Below are 22456 nucleotides of genomic sequence, written 5' to 3' on the forward strand. Positions count from 1 at the left end.
AAAGTAGAAATTGCAACATCTCTAAAGCTTCGTGTTCATTTTTATGTAACTAGAAAGTTACTTTGAATGTGGTAGACAATGATTCAGTATTAAAACTAAAAGAGTTTCAGACTTCCATTGTCTTTATTTATTTTGCTTACACAACGTTTCGGTCAGAAGTATAATTGATTTATTAATCACTATTAATAAAATTGAAATAAAAATAAAATTAACAAATTATATAGTTTACCTATTTTATTATTAAATATTAATACTATTAGTTATTATTACCATAGTTTAAGGAAAAGAGTAGTTGCACTCTCGCAAATATTTTCTGCCAGTTTTTTCTGTCGAATTTGTCGAATTGCAAAGCATTTCGGCAGATTGCAAAGCGTTTCAGTTGAATTCCGTCCGTCGAGCTGCGAGGTTCGAGCGTTGCGTCCCAGCACAGAGATGGATTGGCAAAAAATGAGTGCCTTAGTGTGTGCTGCTATTAATTGTAGTAATAATTCAAAAAATTGTTCTTTGAGTTTTTTAGATTTCCATCGGATGTAAATCGGCAAGCTGATAGTAATTATCAATTAACATTTAATTATATTTGTTTATTTTAGAAGCTGAGATATTATGTAATTAATTAAATGTTATTATATTTTTAGCATGTGGGCAGATTTTATAAATAGTTTTTTAGATATACAGGTTGTCTCAAATATGAGCATGAAAATATTTTTTGGTCAAGGGATTTGCCATAAAAATTTCATTCCAATAATAATTTACGAGATAATTTATATAGATTGGTTTTTGAAACAATTTTAGAGTAAATATTTTGTACATCTTAAGTCTCTGCAAATTATTCATATTTTTTAATTGAAAGAATTTTATAATAGCTTAATCTCTTATAAATTCAGTGGACTGTATTTTGTTATGTTCTTTTTTTATTTATTTTTTATTATAAGTGGTCGTAATATAACAATATTCAAAATATTATAGACAAAATATTGACTTTATATTTGAGGAAAGAAAAATGCCACACCTAGCTTTAAACCACCGTAAATATACAGGGTGGCCCATTAGAGCGAGGAAGTCCAATACCGTCGTCGTTGTCGAAGATGTGAAAAATGTTTTATTCATATGTTTTAAGGTTTATAAAGGGGCGTATCCTAAAATATTTTGTTATATACAGGGTGTCACAAAAAAAGTTATGGTAAAGTTAGTTTTATTTTTTTTAATTATTTTACATAATTCTATATACATTATTCTATATAGGGTATTTTTTATGGCGTCACCAAAATCGGAATATTTAAAATGGTATATCTCAATTTTTTTAAATGCAACATTCTGTATTTTATTTTTCTGCCAGACGCAGAATTAAAAAGTGAACATTTTTTTATTTAAAGTGTTTCTAAATTTTTAACGGTTTTGCAGGTATTCGCAGTATAATATTACATATATGGCTCGTTCAACAGTAAATTTTTATTAATGCCACCTAATATTTTTGTCTGATATTTTATCGTTGAAAATCCCATATGTAATGAAATACAGAAAATATTTGCAAAACGGCTAAAAATTTAAGAACACTTTAAATACAAAAAATGTCCACCTTTTAATTCTACATCTGAAAGAAAAATAATATACAAGGTGTTGCATTTAAAAAAATGAGATACAACATTTTAAATATTATGATTTTGGTGACGCCATAAAAAATATCCTGCATACGATAAAGTAAATTTTTCTACACGAATTTATTCTGGTATCCTTCATGTTTAAGAAAACATAGCTAAGTATTAATAAAGTTATATTCACTCTAGTTTTTTACCAGTTTTCGTATATAATGTTTTTAACCAAAGTTTTAGTAAATAAGAAATAGAATGGCAACACCGCAGTGTGCTTTAAATAAAGACAATGTACTATATGCAGAATTTTATGCCGAATCCAGCTATATACAGAAAATTAAACTTGTTTTAAATAAAAAAAAGTTGTAGAAAATCTCTGAAATAGATAATAATATAAAAATATGTCATTATATATTTTTTCCGCATTTCTTCACATCAGAAAATTTTCAGATACAGAAGAATTGTTACCTACACGAAATGTGAAAATATTCTGTTTTCAAGCAAGTTTTTACTCGATGTCAATTTTTTTAATTTTATTTTATTGTGAACTCATATTTTCCTAAATACATATCTGTGAAACTATGGCGAGTGCCACGACTATACTTTGCCTAGTTAATAGACCACGACTATACAGCTACGTCAGTGGTCACGAGAGGCGAGAACAAGGTCATATAAAGTGGCAGAAAAAGAACAAAGTATTTGGCAATGAGTAAAACTACTAGTTTCCTTATACTATGTTATTACTATTAGTCCCTACAGCAATTTCAAATAAAAAATAATCGTATTTAAGATAATTTCAAAAAAACTAATTTTAAAAAGTTTTAACATCCTGTAATTCTAAAACTATGCATTTCCATACCCATGTTTATAGGAACTTTTTTTCATATTTTTTTATGGGGAATCAATGAGTACTTTAAAAAAGTTAATGATATTATTTTTTTTAAAGGTTGCAATTAGACTTGGATCAAGGAAAATGAATAAAATTGCGTTTATCTTCTCAAGGAGGCTGAAATAGACAAAATATCAAGAGACAAATTTTAATCGGCATTAAACTGCTTACGCTATTTCGCTGACAAGAGACAAAAAATTGGCGCCGGGAGGCACGTATAGCCGCGCATACTAAAATATGTTAATAAAAAGTTGGTAGGCAGTTATTTTAGGTAGGCACTTTCAAAGTAAAGGAATTTTTCCAATTTTGGTCCGCGGTTATTTCCCCTATCCGCCACCTGGGGTCGCGTTCGATGGGAGTTTTTTCTCAAAAACGGACTACGGAAACACGGAATATCTCAAAAACTGCGACTTTGACTGATTTTGATGTTATTACAAATTTTGTTGCAAATATTATTCCTAATCTTAAATTGAAAACCGCTTTTCGCTAGCTACTGTAATTTTGGAGTTACGATTTTTAAAAATTTTTAACCCCCTCCCATACCCCCTCACCAATCCTCCACCCCCACCAAAAACTAATGGCCAGATTGTCGGGTGCCACAGTATTTTTGTGCCAAATTTGGTTAAAATCGGTTTAGCGGTTTTTGAGTTATCGTGTTACAGACGGACAAACGGACAGACAGACAGACACCATGAAAATATTTTGTATTTAGGTCATTTATGACCCAAATAACTCATTTTGAGTGAAATTAAAAAAACTTTTTTTGCCGATCTTAATAGCCTACCATACCTGTTGGTATGTACGGCTAAAAAGTCAATCGCGTACATGCTTTTTTTAAAAAAATATTCCAGTGATAACACATCCTTGGTGAATATGTCGACGGTATTTTAGGTTTAAAATATGCCGCATAGTAACTTTTACCCTGAAAATTTTATTCGAAACGCTAAAAATACTTGGAAAGAAGTTATAATAAATCGAAAAAATATTAAGACTTTAACACTCTGTAGCTACGAAACAAAGCAGAATCGGACCTACGTTGATATGAAAAATAAATCTTATTTCTACGTGAAGAATCTCCTCACGAGAGATGACACATGTTTTTTGTAATATCCTGTATAAATTGAATGCCATCTTTCTGTTATAAATACTTGTATTAGTATAAATTAGATACTTACTTGTATAAGTTTATCTACAAGTTATAAGGTAACGTCGCTAACGGAAATGTCATCAAACTCTTAAAGAAGCCTCCTGTTGTAACATTATACGGGCATGGGTCAAATAACGCGTTCAATAAATTGGCAACAGGAAATCTGCGGGTTAACGAATCAGTATATGGTGTCACCTAAAAAGGGATAAAAACTTTCACTTCTTTCATTAAAAGAGAACTTTATAAGTAAGGCAAGTTATCGTTTCAGATTAATTGAAAATATTTTTTTTGAAGAGGCGTTAAAGTTGTATTTTTGTATAGAATTTCATGTCATTTGAAATAATCATTTAAAAGTTGTTTGCAAAAATCTACCTTCAAATTAGTAAAAAAGATTTTTGGAACTTCTGAAAATGTTACGATGGTTAAACGGCATTTTGTTAGAAAAAGTATTCCTGCTGTGTTATATTTTTCAATCTCCGGAAAGTCTATATGGAATAAGTCAAACAGTTTAAAGAATAAATTAGGCAGAGCTTTGAAACTAAAGACACGATTTTTTGGCACGGCTGAAGGCATATGGAAGTGTGAAGACAAAAATAATCGAAGGGGAAGAAAACAACAATAAATTGAACATTCTTCATGTCGAAGAAAAGCAAAACATGTCTCTCGTCTATTGGGGTTACAGTAGGAAAAACTACCGGATCTTTTGCTGAACGACTTATTCCTGGTATTCAAGAACCGTTTTTATGGGCATCTTAAATACAGAAATTTAAATGAACTGAAAACGGCATCTCTGTGGAATGCTAAATATTCTCCCCTTAACAGCTTTGTATTGTGAGGCATGTATTTTACATTCATTTGGGGTATTGTTTGGCTGTGAATGGGGAATTATGTAAACATTTTATTAATTAGTATAGTTTAATAAAGTTTCTTTAGTTACAAATGTTTTTTTATTTGTTAAATTATTGTGGATGTATGTGGTATGAGCGAGGTCTGCGAGTGATCGAGTAATGAACAGCAATCAAATCAAACTCCGCTAATGCTATTCTCAGTTCAACTCAGTTGCAGATGATCATTCCAATTATAAAAAATAACCATCTTTTCCAAACCATATAAATTCTTGTAAACAAAAGAAAATTTGACATGGAATTTGACAATGACAAAATCATATGTTTGCTGGTATTCTAATTGTAACTTTGTCTGGGCCGTATTATAAATGTTTACTAATTTGAAGGTAGATTTTTGCAAATAACTTTTACATGCCTATCCCAAATAAAACGAAATTCTAGATGAAAGTACAAATATAACGCCTCTTCAAAAAAGTCTAATACAATTTTTGCATCAAATTAACTGGGGAGATAATATTTGACCTTTTCAAAATTTACTTGGGATTTTATTACGTCCCGTGTTCCGACGCACCACACGCTATTTTCTACTTTAATCTGATTTTCAACTTAAAAAAAATGTTTTAAGATATCTCCTTTTTGCTGCCAGCAAAATACTGTATACACATAACTATCTAGAATGGTTATAAACACTTAATAACCCAATTGAATCGGCGTGAATGAGCAGTGTGTCTCAATAGATTTTACACTCTTGCCATGGAACAACGACAGAGTGACCAGACAGTCACCATCATCATCCACTCGCATCTTTTAACGTCGCTTAACTTCGGTGATCTATCGGGAACCGGTGTTTCGACGTAGCTAGACCGTTGCCCTTTTCAGATTTAGATTAGTCCACACTTGATAATGATCAATGATACATCTGGCCAAAACGTTGTAAAAAAGATGATATTTTATTTTTTACGTTTACTTATAGAAACTAACGCACATAGAGGAGAAGTATATTGTTTACATTAGTCGTTTACCCAGTCATCACTATTTACTTTACGATTCTTATCTGCCACACAGCAAATATTTTTAACATTCTCTACCTTTTTCAATAAGCCGTTAAATATCACATCGTTATCTTCATTATCACTTGTTTAAATCTAATCTTTATCAAAAATAAGGGGAGATAAGGAAAATGTTACGAGATCAAAGTCATCAACAGCCAGATTGTAACTTTTTTTAATGAGTTCTTTACTGACACTTTCTTTGTTATCGGAGTTTTCAATCATCGGATAGTGGATGTGTGTTCAAATAGTATTACTTTGTGACTGTCAATTACTGAAGAATTTGTACATTATGGAATTGTTGATTAATTCTACCAAATTCAAATTCCTCTACAAGAAATTGATTTTCGAAAAGAGGATTAGACAGAGTTGAACGTATCGATCGTTGTTGCCCTTTCTCACAAGATTTCGTAATAGAGCAATCAAACTAGATAGATCGTATCAATATTGGTTTAAATCTGAAGAGGCTAAATCTAAAGATAACAAACAACTTCAAACTTGGGTATCAGTTTCAAGATTTTTTCAAATATTCCAATTTGATTTGAAAATTTCAAATTTAATCGTTCGATTGTTTTCGAGGCGGTATAAGTGCTTTAACTTGGTGTTGAAAAATCGGAAATTAGTGCGAAAATGGCTACTTACGAGAACATTTTTACGCCGGATGTATTGTTATATGAGGAGAATGTCGAGTATACTTCGGCAAAAAAACGGAAAAGGATAGAGAGTTTTGCTCTTTGCCACGAACTATGGAAACTGAGAATGGATATTATAAAGAGGCGAGGTAAGGCACCAGATCTTAAGTTTTTTAGGTAATATCTTAATATAGGCGATACATATTTTTATACAAACAATGCAATCTGCTGTATTGTACTGCATAGTCTCTATAATCTAATTAATCAAATTACCAAACTAGAAAATTAGAATTAAATATGAAGGTGTTTCTCCTAGTCGATAATAAGTAAAATTGTTGTTAATTTTACTGTTTTCGTGCAAGAAAGATACAATAGGTATATTTTTTATATTTTATTCAAAATTTTAACAAAGCGCCTTCATACATCATTTCTTGAGTTCTTTTCATGATCTTGAGAGAGTTTTGGTGAAATAAAATTGTTTATCAAAATTTTAATACCAAAAATTTAGAATGCAGCATTTGGTGTTATGAAATAATATGTTAAGAATGTTAAAAGATATACTACAATACACTAAAACAATATCTTTGAACTTGAATCGTTCTTTTCGCCAATCATATCAAAATTATCCTCAGATGATTTACAGCTGTTCAGTCCATGTTAGATTGTTAAGGTAAAATTTGCGGCAGTCCTGGTCATCAAAGAGGAAGACTATCAAAACTATACAGGGTCTAGTAACAGGGCAATGCAAGTTTAATATACATCTAAATCTGATGGGATTGACGGCCGAAGCCATGTGCAGATTTTGTCAATAAGAAGATTAACTCAATAACCGTCAATTCCAAGTTGGTTAAAGAATGCCAAGAGAAGCTGAACAAATTAGGCAAAGAAATAGTCCTCCGACTCTGGGTACCAGCCCACCAATGGTACAAGCAATGGTACCAGTCCACCAATGGTTGTGAAAAAGGTTATGAAGGTTACGAAAAACAAACGATCTAGCTAGAAAATGAGCGAACACTCTACTAATTGAACCAGAACTGTTCTGTTTCCTAAGTGGAAATCAACTTAAAGTAGAACTCAAGAACCTGGAAGACTCCATCCTTAACCTGGAATGGGAATCTTCCAACGGTGTAAGACACTCGAAGAAATTTCTCAGGAGTTATTAATGAAAAAAATCAAAAATTTTCCTAGTCACATCAAAAATCAAATCTAATCTAACTCAGGTGCAAAAAGTATTCCATGTCTTGTACAATTGCTTGATAATGTACCTCAAATTAACTTAATCTCATATCGACTAAGAACTTCATGTTATTCCGTTTATAACCAAAAAAAATCAAATCAATCAAGTGAAAATAGTTTATTTGTTTGTTTTGTAATTCAATAGATATTGACGTCATTTTTGCGCTATATCAGTTAACTAGGCTATTAATATATTATTTTTTGTTCATAATTGTTCATATACAGTGCGTTTCTATTATTTAACATTGGTTAGCTGAAGAAGGGACCTACAGTTCATGGCCAAATTTAAACGACTCTATTTGAGTTGCTTTACTAAACAAATACGTCCGTTGTCACTGTCTTTCTTGTAGTGTAGCTTGATGGTTGCTTTATTTAAATACTGTTCTGTCTTTGGGAGATTCCTACATATATACAGAGGTGCTAATGGAACCATCGCATCGTTGGCATTGTTTCTACTGACGGTACAACATCCAAAAATGGCAGACGAGAGTTTATCTTTTGCTAAATCCTAAATCTGATGGATTCTGATGGATCTTTGTGAATTGATGTGATTGAGAAAGGAATCCAACTTCCTTTTTTCCAGATTTTAGGTTTGACGACTGCAGTACTAATATGAGTAGCATTGGACTCAAACCATTCCATATATATTTACTATCACTATCACTATCAACCATCATTTTAGACATAAAACGTATCTTTAACTTGTAAGTAAGAATGATGCAGACATCACCTGAAGAATTCCACCCTAAGAGGCGGCGAATTTCTTTCGCAGAACGTTACATCATACCTCAATCTAGTCTCAATGAAGTCCAAGAAGTTTATATCAAATCAAACGGTTTTTTTATTAGAGCTGGGTACTTAAATTTTACATAATTTACTGAGATCTAAGAGTGCTATAGCCTTAGATCATTCGTATCCAAAATCATGAGTATTTGGGCCGAAAACTCCGAACCAATGGGCACCTACCCTAGCATCATTGAGATAGAAGTCTACGCTATCGAAAGATGCGTACAACTTCTCTTAGATAGGAACTGTCGAAAAAAATAAATAGCCATCTTATCCGATAGTCAAATAGCAATTAAAGCGATGAACTCAGTAAATGAAATTATCAATTCGAAGTTGGTCAAAGAATACCTAGAGAAGCTGAACAAATTAGGTAAAGATAATAAAATCCTCCTATTCTGGAGCCTACCAAAGAATAGAAAGCAATGAAAAAACAAACGATCTAGCTAGAAAAGGAGCGAACATTCCACTAACTGGGCCAGAACTGTTCTGCTTCCCAAGTGGAAACTTCCCAACTTAAAGCGAAACTCAAGATCCTGGAAGACTCCATCCGTTACCTGGAATGGGAATCTTCCAACGGTCTAAGACACTGGAAGAAATTTCTCAGAATTTGCGATCGAGAAAAATCAAAGATTCTCTTTGATTTAAGTAAGAATCATCTACGGATTGTCACGGGAATTTTAACAGGACAATGTTTCCTCAACGAACACCTCAATAGATTGAAGCTAAGAAACAAAAGCGAATGCAGGTGTGGGGAAAATGTGGAAACACCAGAACACCTCATCAATGAGTGCGTCGAGACGACATCAATTCGTGCTATAACTTTGGTACGACTGATATCGGAGATGGAGAACTACCCCTGTAAAACGGTCTCTTTTGTCAAAGCCCGTGACTCTTTGATGAGTTATAATCCAAGGAAAGGCGACACTTTATCTATAAAGTTGCGGGGATTAACTTCTCCTCTCAGTAGTTCAGTAGTTTTAGAACAGTGATTCCCAAAGTGGTCCAGGTGGACCCCCAGGGGTCCACGGGAGACTTGCTGGGGGTCTACGTAGGCGTGAACAAAAAATGGGGGTCCATAAGATGTTAATGGGGGTCCACGAAAATTTATCTGCTTTTGATAGTAAAGAGCAAAAATGTAAGCATAGTTTTTATAAGTTCCTACCTACATTGTTTTAAGTACCTATCTAAGCAGATAATATTTTAATAAGGCAAGCGACTGTTACTTGTCCAAACTTGCGTATTCGATATTACGTACAATTTCGTGTACAGACTTGCAAAGCGCTATCCGCCCGACAATGCTTAATGCTTGTTCAGACATGAACTTGATCACCACTATAAATACTTGATGCCAAAGGCAAACGCATTCATTTGTTTCCGGAATTTCGAAAAAAAAAAGGCGGAATTTGGAAAAAAAAGTTGTGAGAAAATTTATATCTGTGTTTGCTAGTGCCGGAGAAAAGTAAGTAACCTATCTTTTTTGTTATAGTACTTAAGTATTTTGTTTACGTGTACTAGTCGGTTGATCACAACGGCCTGTATAGATAGGTAACTTAGTAACTTACAGATATTTTAATTGTCCTCTTTCGATTTGAAGACAAACACAGCACGTTTTATTCAATTGTTTTTCACGAGAGAAACACTGCCTCTCTAAAAGGCCGAATAAGCAATATTGCAGAGCAATTAATTTTGTAATTGTTCTTGCAAATAACTACTAATTTTATAAAACAGTAATTTCATAATCATTTTAAATTGGTTTTGAAGTAACTATTTTATCAAAACTATTCCTTTTCGGAAAGAGCGAGCGGTGCGCGGGCGACGGGAAAAGGGCGGGGCTTGGACTTCGATGCCAGTTTGTCACGTTTTAACAATGAAGCCGCAGACAAAAATACGCAAATACACGGAGCGCGTGAACTCATTGATTTAATAAAATGTTAGTTATCGTTTTTATGGACAATTTTGGGATTTCGACTTTTATTTTTCCTACACAAATATGATCAGTATTCGATACTGAGTACCAATTTTTATTTATACTATTAAAAATTAGTGGTAAATTATGTACTTAAAATTGATACCGTTTTGTGAAAACGTCTGTATTTGTCTCAGCGGTTTATTAGTTGGTCCCTTTACAAGCCGTAATTCTATTTCCGCGTGCTGACAAAGGCTGCGGTGTGATACCTATATTCAGAAAAAAAAAACTTGGTTACTAAAACATTTTTTTTTTACAGGTAAGGTAACTGACACGAAACATGGCTACAGCAAAGAAAAAATGTCGACAATATAGTATCGATTATTTGAAATATGGTTTTGTTCCATCAGAGGCAGACAAACAATTGCCCATGTGCCTATTATGCAACAAAGTTTTGAGCAATGACTCTATGAAACCATCAAAGCTCGAAGATCATCTAAAAAGGTGTCATACTGATAAAATAGGTAAAGATTTAAAATATTTTCAAACATTGAAAGAAAAATATGGAAAGAGACCCACCATGCACAGTATGTTCGCTTCAACATCTCAAAGTAACGATGATGGCTTGCGGGCATCTTACAATATCTCATTACTTATAGCAAAATCTGGAAAACCGCACACTATCGGAGAACAATTAATTTTACCCGCTGTTGAAGAGGTTTTAAAAACTGTTTTGCACAAATCTCCATTTGACGTACTAAAAAGAATTCCATTAAGTAACAATACTGTACAAAGACGCATTGATGAAATGAGCTCTGATATCGAAAGCTTTTTGTGCAATCATCTGCAAAAAACTCATTTTTCTATACAACTGGACGAGTCAACGTTACCCAGTAATGAAGCATTACTATTGGCATATGTCCGATTTATTGTTGAGGAAGAAATTCACGAAGAATTGCTATTTGCCAGAACTTTGGAGACTGACACTAAAGGCGAATCAATATTTAATGTCCTGAGTAATTTTTTTACGGAAAAATCGATCCCATTTACAAACATTATTTCAGTGGCAACAGACGGAGCTCCTGCAATGGTCGGGCGATATCGTGGGTTTATAAGTCATCTCAAAAGAATTATACCAGGACTTACAGCTATTCATTGCGTAATCCACCGACAACATCTTGTGGCAAAACATTTAAGTGACAGGTTGAACCAATCTCTTCATTTTGTAATAAAAGCTGTCAACAAAATCAGAAGCAATGCATTGAATACGCGTTTATTTGCTCAATTGTGCGACGAAAATGATGAAGACTTCCAACGACTGCTCTTACATACTGAAGTACGCTGGTTGTCGAAAGGTGCATGCTTAACGAGATTTTACTCTGTTTTCGATTCCATATTAGAGTTCTTAGAAAGTAGAGATCCAGATTTAAAAGAAAACTTGATCAAATTCAAAGCAGACATTGCGTATTTGACAGATTTGTTTAAAAAATTTAATGATATTAACTTGCAGTTACAAGGGGACAGCCTGAATTTAATAAAAACAAAGGGGATAATTTCGGCTTTTCTTGGGAAATTGAAATTTATGAAGCAAAACATTAGTCGGCGCGAATTCTCTCAATTTCCAAACTTGTCGCAGGTAGAATGTATTGATGAGGATATCCATACCTACAGTCAACATTTAAGTGCTCTGCATGATGACTTCAAAACCAGGTTTGAAGATATACTGACGATGGATATACCACCATGGATCATAAATCCATTTGATGAAACGGAAGTGGCCAATGTTGTATTACAAGAGGAGCTGCTCGAGCTAAGCACTAATGAGGAGCTGAAGGTGAAATTTAGAAAAGGCTACCCAACATTTTGGCTGCAAGCAGAAATACCCGAAAAATATCCTGGACTGTGGGAAATCGCAAGGAAATTTTTAATAGCTTTTCCCTCGTCATACCTTGTCGAAAGGAGTTTTAGTGCCGTTAAAACCTCTTAACAAAAAAAAGGACCAAATTAAACATCACAGAGCGGGGGGATTTGCGGTTATTGCTCACAAAAATAAAGCCAAACATTGATCGTTTGCTGACACTCCATCAGATACATCCTTCCCATTAATTAAAATTATGACCTGAACCTATATTACCTTAATATTTTTTCTTGTAATTCTATTCTTTTAATAAATAAAGTGATATAAAATGTACCATTTTTCGTTTTTATTTTACATATCGGAATATAGGGACAGAACTCAGAAGTGACACACTACCCCTGTAAAACGGTCTCTTTTGTCAAAGCCCGTGACTCTTTGATGAGTTATAACCCAAGGAAAGGCGACACTTTATCTATAAAGTTGCGGGGATTAACTTCTCCTCTCAGTAGTTCAGTAGTTTTAGAAGATTACTTCACACTTGATCAGTGATACATCTGATCAAAACGTTGTGTAAAATTTCAAAATTAAAGACACTGTCAAGCTAAGAAGATATTTTACATTAAAATTCAACATTGTTTCAAACTTTCATTTTCAATTTAATAGTGTAGAATATATATAATAATAAAGAATAATATTTTACAAGAATGGAATTTTAATTGATATTAACTTAATCTTGCGTAACGATATGTATCTTTCATCCATTATGTATATTATAACCGATTTTATCGCAGATTGATAAAAGTTTCCGTGATGGGCCGGCCATCTTGCTTTTATTATCTTAAGTGATTTATTTTTTCCGTCTCCGCCGCAGCTCACAGTTCAATATCTCTCTATTAATTTACCGATAAAGATCTAACTCGAAAAAACAATATAATTTACTAAGCTGACAAGTATCTGATAAGGAATAATTATGGTCGTCATAAACGCGGACGTATCAGGTCACGTAATAAAAATAAAACTGTCTTTAAGTAATAATTAATAGGTAAATTTAATTACCAACTCCTTTGGGTTAAATATCTTTGAATTTTTTTGGGGGAGACGTTATATAGTCAGTGTCGTAATTGAGGCATTAAGGTAGGTTGGAGATAAGAAGTCACGAGATGAAATAACGATCGGTGATACATCTCTCTTTTATGAAAAACATTTATGAAAAATGCATTTTTGTGAAAGCGTTTCGAAATTGACAGTTTTTGATATTTATTTGAGATTCGAAATGACATTCTTTTAGGCACTAGTTTCCAAAAGCGACACTTGTTTAGACACTAGTGCCTAAAAATAAAAAATGAAACGTTAGAAACAATGAAAATATTTATTTATTATAAGTACGATTAAGACAACTTTAGCTAACAGGAATTCTTTGTGATCGGCTTCTTTAATAAAGCGTTCTATTTCCAGTTTTGTAAATACTTTTGATTTCTTTGCCTGATATCCGGAAGCTTTTCTTTTTAAAAATGCAATAAGGTTTGTGAATTTGCTAATATCTACGTTTCTGTTCAGGTAAATCATGGTGCGGAGCATCGAATATTTACTCCACAGAGTTGACGGCTTTAAGGTAGTGGATAACTTCAGGAAATAGGCTAGCAATACCTTTTCTGTGAAATTCTCAACATGTTTTTCTTTGACCTAGGTGTCAAGGTTGTTGTAGGTGGACTCGTATAAGTTTTTCGACTTTTCGGGCACTAACGTGGATAGCGCAGTTTCAGCAGCTTGTTGAATATCCAAAGACTCGTCATTATCACTCATTTTTCACAAAACTTTGTACTGACAGAACTTTGTCATTAAACAATGCATAAACAATGCCTTAGAAACCGATTACCAGAACATTTTAAAAATTGTTTAAAAGTAAATAGTAATAATAGCATGAAAATCTCAAATTATCCGCTTTCACAAAAAATCTTGTATGAAATTCGTTGCGAAAAGAGTGTTTTAAGCACTCGACCATTGTCCAACTTTGACAATTGACAGCTTTGCGTCCCGTGCTTGAAACAGATTCATATCGCAACTTGTTACATAAATAGCTATTTTCTATGTATTTTTTTTAATGTAATAAAAAAGTTTTTTTGTAAAGATCATTGAGTAACGTTAGTACGTTAGTAAGTTCCTCATTTGCCTTACAGAATCTGCATTCGCCGTTATTTCTTAGCTTCAATCTACTGAAGAGTTTATTGAGGAGGAGACAGTGTCCTGTTAAAAACTCCGTGCAAATCCTAAGATCCTTCTTACTTAAATCAAGAAAAATCTATGATTTTTCTCGGTTGTAAGTCCTAAGAAATTTTCGAATGTCTTTAGATCGTTGTAGGATTCTCGTTCTAGGTTAGGGGTGGAGTCTTCCAGTAAAACCTCCGTATGTTTATCGACTCAGCACATATCTGCTCAAGTTTGTACGCGGCTTTAGCAGCAAAAAGGAGATGTTAAATCAAAATACTTTACTTTTACATTACGATTTGTAGCTTATACTTGATCTCTAATTCTAAATTTTTACGACCAGCGAAATCGATACGAAAATCGAAATTTCGACGTACACATTTCACGTCTGTATTGCGGATTTTTCGTGAAACTGGCATTTTTGACTTTGCCTTTATTATTTACCAAAAGATAATGAAACAGTATACTAATTTAACTATGGAATTAAAATTATAATTGTATATTCTTGTTTTAAATCCATCTTGCAAAATCCATTTCTCATCTGTTTTTCTTCCTTTATTCTTTTTTGCTAAAGTCATCGTTTGTACTAATTTTGTATATCACATTTTGTAAATTTTCTCTTATTATCTATAAATTGTCTATAATTTATCTCAAACAGGAAATCACATGTTTTGTAATACGAAGATATTGTAACAGATAATAGATTTTTTTTATAATCATATTTACCTATTTTCTATTTATAGTTTAGTTTCTCACTCATCAGAAAGATAAGACGAGAAAATATTTTTACACCTTTTTTACACGATATGGCCATATTATTAAAATAACATTAGTTTAAGCCGAATTAACACGGTACAAGTGTACTTGGATCAAATACACTTGGATAATGCCATAATTGCCATATAGATATACGTACATAACATCCAAGTAAGTAGGCTTGCTGCCAACTTTCTTGGATGTTACGAAGCCTGCCAACATGCCTTAGATAATACAATTAATACGATACAAGCAAGAAAAAGTGAGACGTGCGCAGCATCCATATAAGTATACTTTTATGGCAGCATCCAATTGAAGGGGGAAAAACCGACGTTGTCACAAAACTGACTTTTATATAGAAAACTGATTTAATGTTGCTAAATACTATGTTAAAAATACAAAAAAAATATTACTCTATGCATTATTATTTGGACATTGTTTGTTATATTCAATTACAATTTAGCATGTATTTAGGACTGGGTATTCTGAACAGATTAAGTTGATTACTTAAAAATTACCCTCCAATTATACTTGATGCAAGTACACTTGGACCGTGTTAACCCGGCTTTATCGCAGTACACCAAAGCACTCTCGACGAATACACCAAGTTGTACTTTCGACTCACATTTCGTTATCTTTTTTTTTCTTAAGGTCCTATGCAGATTCCTGCATAGGTGTTCATCTTTTTATCACATGGTTTTATTAGTTGCCGCTACTTGGAGTGCTTCCTTTACCTATACCTTTCCAATGATGAATATTTCTTCGGCCTATTTCCCTTTTACTCCCTTCAATTTTATTCTGGAGAATTGACGCTGAAAATTATAGCGTTCTCCACGTATTGTCATGTATTATGTGCATGATTTGATCTGAGTAGATCTTTATTATTTGATAAAATCTAGGTGGTTCAGATATGTCTGACGTTACTTCAACATAGCTGTCTAATTAGTCCAACTAGACTCCATTTTGTGTCAGTTAAAACAAAAAATTTCTCAGAAATTTGCCGAAAATGCAAACTTATGCGACATAAGAGAGAATTGATATGATTCTATTAGTTATTGAATGCAGTGTGCATTCGCCAATTAATTGAATGCTCCTGATTTTATCTAGACTGTTTTTTTATGGGGATATTATTAAAGACAGTGTCTACAAAACTCAACCAACCATTGTCGACAAAATGAGAGAAATTATTGTAGCTGCTTTTCGGGACTCCACATATGCCTTTTAAAATGAAAATATCATTTTGAAAAGACAATCATTTTATGCAATTAACAGGAAAGGAAGCATTTGAGCATTTGATTTCATCTAGTTAATTTTTGTCGCATAATTATAGGTTTATATCTAGTTTTAATTCTGTAATAATTCTATACAAAATAGGCTGTTTTCCTCTTCTTGATGATTTTGAAAGGTTCACAGTTTTCTAGACCAGCTCTTCTGAGAATGTCTTCAGAGAATGTCTTCCTAGAACACTCTCAGCATCACATTTCAAAGGCTTCAATTTGATTTAAAGTTGGTACCTTTAGTGTTCATGCTTCCATTCCATATAATAGAACAAACCAGACATAACACTTCTCACATTTTTTTTTAAATTTGATCCGGTCTTCTGCACTCGCCCTGTATATATTACATAAAACATCTGAACGAAGCCCAATTTCGTTCGCCACCATACCACCTAACGATTTATTATTTTTATCTGCATCCCAAAGAAAAACTTGTTCAGATTACTTACTAATGATCCCCCATTAGCACCAAGCGAGGCATCTACGGACAAAACCCCCCTGCTCCTCCAAATCCATTTCCCTGCCTCCTACCCTCGTTCTAACTTTTACACCAATGTTTCGCTTACTGGTTTTTGCCTGCTCTAAATCGTGTTTTTATCATGTATCGTGTCGTGTTGCATTGTGTATATACGTGTGTGTACGCGCGGGAGCCTAATGATCTTCCAGATAAAACATAATTTTGTAGAATTTTCCAGTGTTATAAATCACAAGACATATCGGCATGTGCTTAAAGTATCGTTTGCGAATGGTATCGCGCCATTCATTAATTTTCAGATTATTTATGCACTAGAATCTTACCGTTTCGATTTTAGTTATGTACTAATGATAAAAAGATATATTTTTTTGTAAATTGCCATCGTTCAGTTCATAGTTCACTTTTAATTCGTTCGGTAATTCGTTAATGATACGCACATAAATACATGCATACTGCCATTACTTGCTGACGAGATATTGACACGCATCTGAAGATGGTCACGCAAGGCGTTTTCTTTCATGAGCTTTTATGTGACTGAAAAGCCCGATACGTGATGTTATCTGTCTACCGCACTCCGGATATTCAAAAATCTCATTGCTTTGTTGGCTCTTTACTTTTTGGTTGTCGCTGTTGAACTGAGTTTACAATACTTCTCCATTCCGTTCTGTTGTGAGCTGCTTCTTCCCACTCATTCTGCTTGTTAATACCCTTTAAGTTTTCGTGGAAAATATTTTTGTACCTTTTGAGTTGTCCACCCGGTCCTCTTACCGTCTACAAACTCACCGTAAAGCAGAGATTTTGGTATGCGGTTTTCTTGCATTCTGCATACGTGACCAGCCCATCTTAACCGGAACTTTGTAATCATGACTTCAATACTCTCGCAGTTAGCTTTTTCAAGGATCGATACGTTTAAGACATAATGGAACCATTTCATTATTAAGAGTTGTCTAAGATGTCTCTGTTGCAACTTCTTTAATGCGTTCATGTGTCGGCGGTACGGCACCCAGGTTTCGCTTCCATATAACATGGTGGGAATTATTATTATTATTGCTCGGTACACAAAAGTTTCGTTTTTGTGCTCAAGTCATTATTGTAGAAAACCCTGTCTTTTAATTTTTAGAATGCTCTTGAAGCGCTGCTAATCGCTGCTAACCGCTAAAAATTTAATAATAATAATAAAATTTGATATTGGCCTTTTCCGAGATCAAACTGCCGAGGTAATTGAATTCCGCCACATATTCCAATAGTTCTTCTCCGATTTTTATAGCATTGTTGTGATATTCCGGGGGAGTGCACATGATTTTAGTTTTATCAATGATCAGCTTAAGACCTAAAGCCTCGTATGCCCATGTATATGATGCTAACATGGTTAGCGAAACGCGCGTCCAGTGTAAAAGTGTTTTGGTATATTTTGGTGATTTAGTGTTTTATTTTGCTGTGTAACACCAAAGGTTCCAACCCCCAACTGTAATAGTATCGAAGTTCTGTGATGAATTTTGTACGTGTTTTTGCCCTGAGTCTTTTTATGTTGAACAAACCGCCGTCCGTCCTATCTGTATCTAATGCCCAAACCTCTCTCCTGCAGTTTGCTATCCACTATAATGGAGAGCGCTGCCATGAATATATTGTATAGGAGAGGCGCCAAGACACATCCCTGCCTAACGCCTGTGTTTGTTAGGAAGGGATCGCTCAGCGATCCATGATATGACACTCTTGACTTGTTGTGATGAGAGACGCACATCCAGATATCCAGTCGACAAATCTCTAGAATGGTGGGTGGAGAAATTCACCAGGACAGAGACAGGCGAAAAAATTCATAGTAGAATATTCGCCACAATGCACTAGCAAACTGAATAAGCAAAGACAGAAAGACAGTCAAATCTGTAGTGGGTCTACAAACAGAGGGCATTGTAAACTGATAAGATATTTAATGCTGATGGAATTGACGGATGAAGCCAAGTGGAGGCTTTGTCAATCTAAAAAGAAACCACAGAACACTTTTTATGACAGTGCAACAGCCTGGCAAATGTGCGGTTCTTGGTACTAGACAATGATAGGCCATTGATTATATGGAGAGTTCAGTCTCCAAGTTGCTAGACTTTTCGAAAATGATAGGACTGTAGAAAATAACCTTAGGGATCAGAAGAGGACCACAATAGATCTGAGAAGATCGCTGTTTAAGAGTCCGATAGCCACCTCAAAGAATCTAATCTAATCCAAGGCACCAGCCAACTTGATTTAGAAGAAACGAATTGATTATGTTGCCTAGCAGATGGATAACACACATTTTGATGTCTTATTTCTTATATTTTCTTATACATCCTCTACAGAAAATTATGCCACTTGGCTTCATTTTGAAAAGTTATCCGCATTGAGGATAATGTTCAGTTAGAATGCAGTTACATTTCAAAAACTGCTTCTAGAAATGATCAAAAATGTCATTGTTAACTTGTACAAAGTTTGATTTTATGTAGACAAAAAACAATCCGTTTTACTTGAAGTGAGTAAAGAAGGAAACTGTCTTGTATATTGAAGGAACTGACGGGATTATTCAGCAAAACTGTCGTTTTACCTATTTAAAGATATTTAATGATCACTATCAAATTATACCTATTATTTCTATACAATTAGTTTTGAGTGTTTACAAATTAAATTTAAAGTATAAATAGAATTTTGCAGTAAAATTCCATCTTTTTTTCTTTTAAACTTCAGTAAACATAATGCTATAATTGATAAAATTGCAGGTAAAACTTGTCGTAAACATTATGTCCCCGGATTGTCTCTACAAGAGGAAAAACTTTTTTATTATTGACATTTTGAGAAAAATACATTCTTCAAAATTTTGCTTAAAATGGTTAATTCCGTTTATACTATTCCAAATTTCTATTCCGTTTTAGAGTAAATAAAAAAAATATGGTTGAATGTTTTTCTAAAAAGTCCTAAAAATCAAGAGGCGTTTCCATGGTAATATAATTTTGACTTCATTCTTTGATAGATATTTATTATTAATTTTGATTAACCTGATATTTTTTGATGTTGTTAAAGTATATTTTTCAATAACTATTATCACCCTTTCCTTAGCATTGAACTAACTAAATTTTGTGCTTCTTTAATATGTTAAAACAGCAAAAAATATGACATTAATTACAATTCTATCAAAGAATGAGAATATATCAAAGAATGAAAATGAAATTATATTACCATAGAAAGGCGTTTTAATTTTTAGAACTTTAGTAGGAAAAAATTCTACTATTTCATGTCATTTAGAAAAATATTAACAGAGTTACCCATTTAAGGACAAGCAAACATTTTTATGAAGAATGCATTTTTCTCAAAATGTCAAAAATAAAACAGTCCTAAACGTACTGTATACGCTAATTTTTAATCCGTATTACCACAGGTAAAACGTTATGTGTAGATGAGGTTTTCTAGAGGTACAGTAAATTTCTTTAGCTTATTTGCAGTTGCTTGTAATCATGTAAAAAACACAAATAAAGTAACTTAAAAATTATTATTTTTATTAACCAGAAAACCAAAAAAGATTGTTGCGACTGATAAGCATGATACTGTAAGCCATGGGGATATTAATAACATTTTGACATAGAGTTTATTAGTGGCGTTGGAGATAAATCAAAGCTAAACGAACAACATTTAAGTTTTTATCAGATATAATATCAGGACGAGTATCAAAATACATGATATGTTGAGATACTCGAAGTTCTGTGTTTGTATGTGTGTACATATAGAAAATGCACTCTCCAGTGTTGTCGATTTGTGCTCTTTTTTACTTTCACTATAATAATGTTTAACGCACGTTCTACATCATTTTTTTCTTCTGTAAGATTCAGTTTATAATATGAATTTTACTACTCTGAAATAACTCTTTTTGGATTTTTATTAAAATATATAGTTAATTCCTAAAATAAGCAACCAGATCTTTAGTTCTTCTATTTCAATCTTATTTTATCAAAGTTTTTTTTATCTTAATGAGCATTCTGCAATAAATTTATGCAATATAATTATTTATCAGAAGAGATATTAAAATTTCAATAAAACAAGACCTATTATACTAGTATATTTTACGTTAATTTAAACTGCAATAAGGAGAATTTACAGGTACATTCTAATGCTTCATTCAGAACCTCGAAGTTAGTGGATAAATTAGTGAATTCAATTATACTTTATATTTAAGAGTTTACGATCATTCGTAATATTAAAAAAATCCGATTAAACTTAAATAGAATATTCTAGCAGCAGCTGTTGTATCAATAGATAAAGCTAATAATTAGAGAAGTTATGAAACAATAAACGTTTTAGTCCTAACCACAATTTCTCTGGATATGATATTTGTGTTTATTGAATTTCAAATTTGAAGGTGCAACAATTTTTGGCGCCCAACGTGGGATCCATGTCACTGCGCAGCTCTGGATAGCAAGCCAAATTATCTATTCCTATCAACATCCTATCCAGGATCTACACAAACTGGTGCAGGATATAAGGATATAAAATTGGTGAAATAAAAGCTTTAAAAGAGTACATCGTCGTTGGAAACATAGGAAATCCCATGCAAATTTTGAAATGTCCAGATATTGGCTCACCTGTTAATTTTGCAGGTAAACCTATTTACAACTTTGCTGTAAAATTAGCCATTAGAGGAGCCAACATCTGAAGAGTTTAAAATTTGTATGCGATTCCATTGCACCCGCTATTTTCCTAGTACATTATTATTATATTACTATACCAATAGGGTGTTCATTGTCATCAGTGTGCTATTGTCAAATGTCAAGTTGACATCTAGCTCCTACATCACTGGAAGTAACGCCATCACGCAAATATGTTAACCGCCGAATTGTCTCCCGAATCATCCATTAAAATATACGAAACGGCATCGCCGCGGTCCTTTAACTGTCACATTCGCCGCCGTCAGATAGCCGTTATTTATTTTACAACGTTGTATTTTAAACGGTGCTGTGCGCAAAAAGGCCTCCAATGTAAATAATCTCGCAAATTGTAAATCAGCAGATCCGATAAGTGCCACAGGCCTTTTACGTACAAATGGCGACACGCACTAACAATGCTATTTTTACATAAGGTTGTTTGTCATCGTTTTTTTATGGCAGTTTCGGAATTGTATCTATAAGAGACGAAAGCGATGGATCGGTAGGTACCTACCAATCGCCGATCTGCTTTGGCCTTGTCTCACGTATATAAAGCTTGTTCTTTTACGGACTAATTTCGACGAAATTGAACCAAATCTGTATGTATGATCATTCTTCAACTATGGTACTATTTTATGGTACTATTTCAACTACGGTAGATACCAATGGAAATTAGTGAAATAGAAAACACTGAGTTACTTTCAATATTGGAAGGGCATGTCAGCAAGCCAAAGCTAGTGTTTTATAGAAGTTTGTATATTAACTTTAAACGCAGTTTTGTGAAATTTTTCATTGAATGACACTTGAATAAAAAGATTAAGGAAGCTACCTTCCGTTTACATAAAATATATTATATCATGTAAATTAATAGGACAATGCACACTATCCGTTTCGTGTCCCTTCCGTTCCATATCCTTTCCTTCCATACATTTTTTTAGTGGAAGAACTGAAGCGTATCGGAAACAGCGTTGTAAAGTTTTTACATTTGTACTAGCTCTGTGAACATTTTGCTGATATTTATTTATTCTTTCACCGATTAACTAAATTTATTACCTTTTTCAAAAGATACAAATTTTTAAAATAAAACTTTCGTAATGATATAAATTGTACAATAAAAAGTATGGAACTGATACGGAACGGAAGCATAC

The 22456-nt window shown here is 33.2% G+C and overlaps 1 protein-coding gene across 2 annotated transcripts in view; it reads left to right on the forward strand.

Moving 5' to 3' along the window:
- The window catches only part of LOC115885819 (zinc finger protein ush), a 461524-nt gene that overhangs the window by 321033 nt on the left and 118035 nt on the right, over window positions 1-22456 (forward strand). The window contains exon 1 of one of the 2 annotated variants that reach the window (XM_030904847.1): window positions 5704-6300. The exons of the other annotated variant lie outside the window; for it this stretch is intronic. Coding sequence (XP_030760707.1) covers window positions 6150-6300 — 151 coding nt within the window. The 5' untranslated portion in view covers window positions 5704-6149. Of the gene's footprint in view, window positions 1-5703; window positions 6301-22456 lie in introns of those variants that run through there. 2 annotated transcript variants of the gene reach the window in all.

Source organism: Sitophilus oryzae, unplaced genomic scaffold (genome assembly GCF_002938485.1).
Source record: "Sitophilus oryzae breed Bouriz unplaced genomic scaffold, Soryzae_2.0 scaffold_111_pilon_pilon, whole genome shotgun sequence".
NCBI lineage: Eukaryota > Metazoa > Arthropoda > Insecta > Coleoptera > Curculionidae > Sitophilus > Sitophilus oryzae.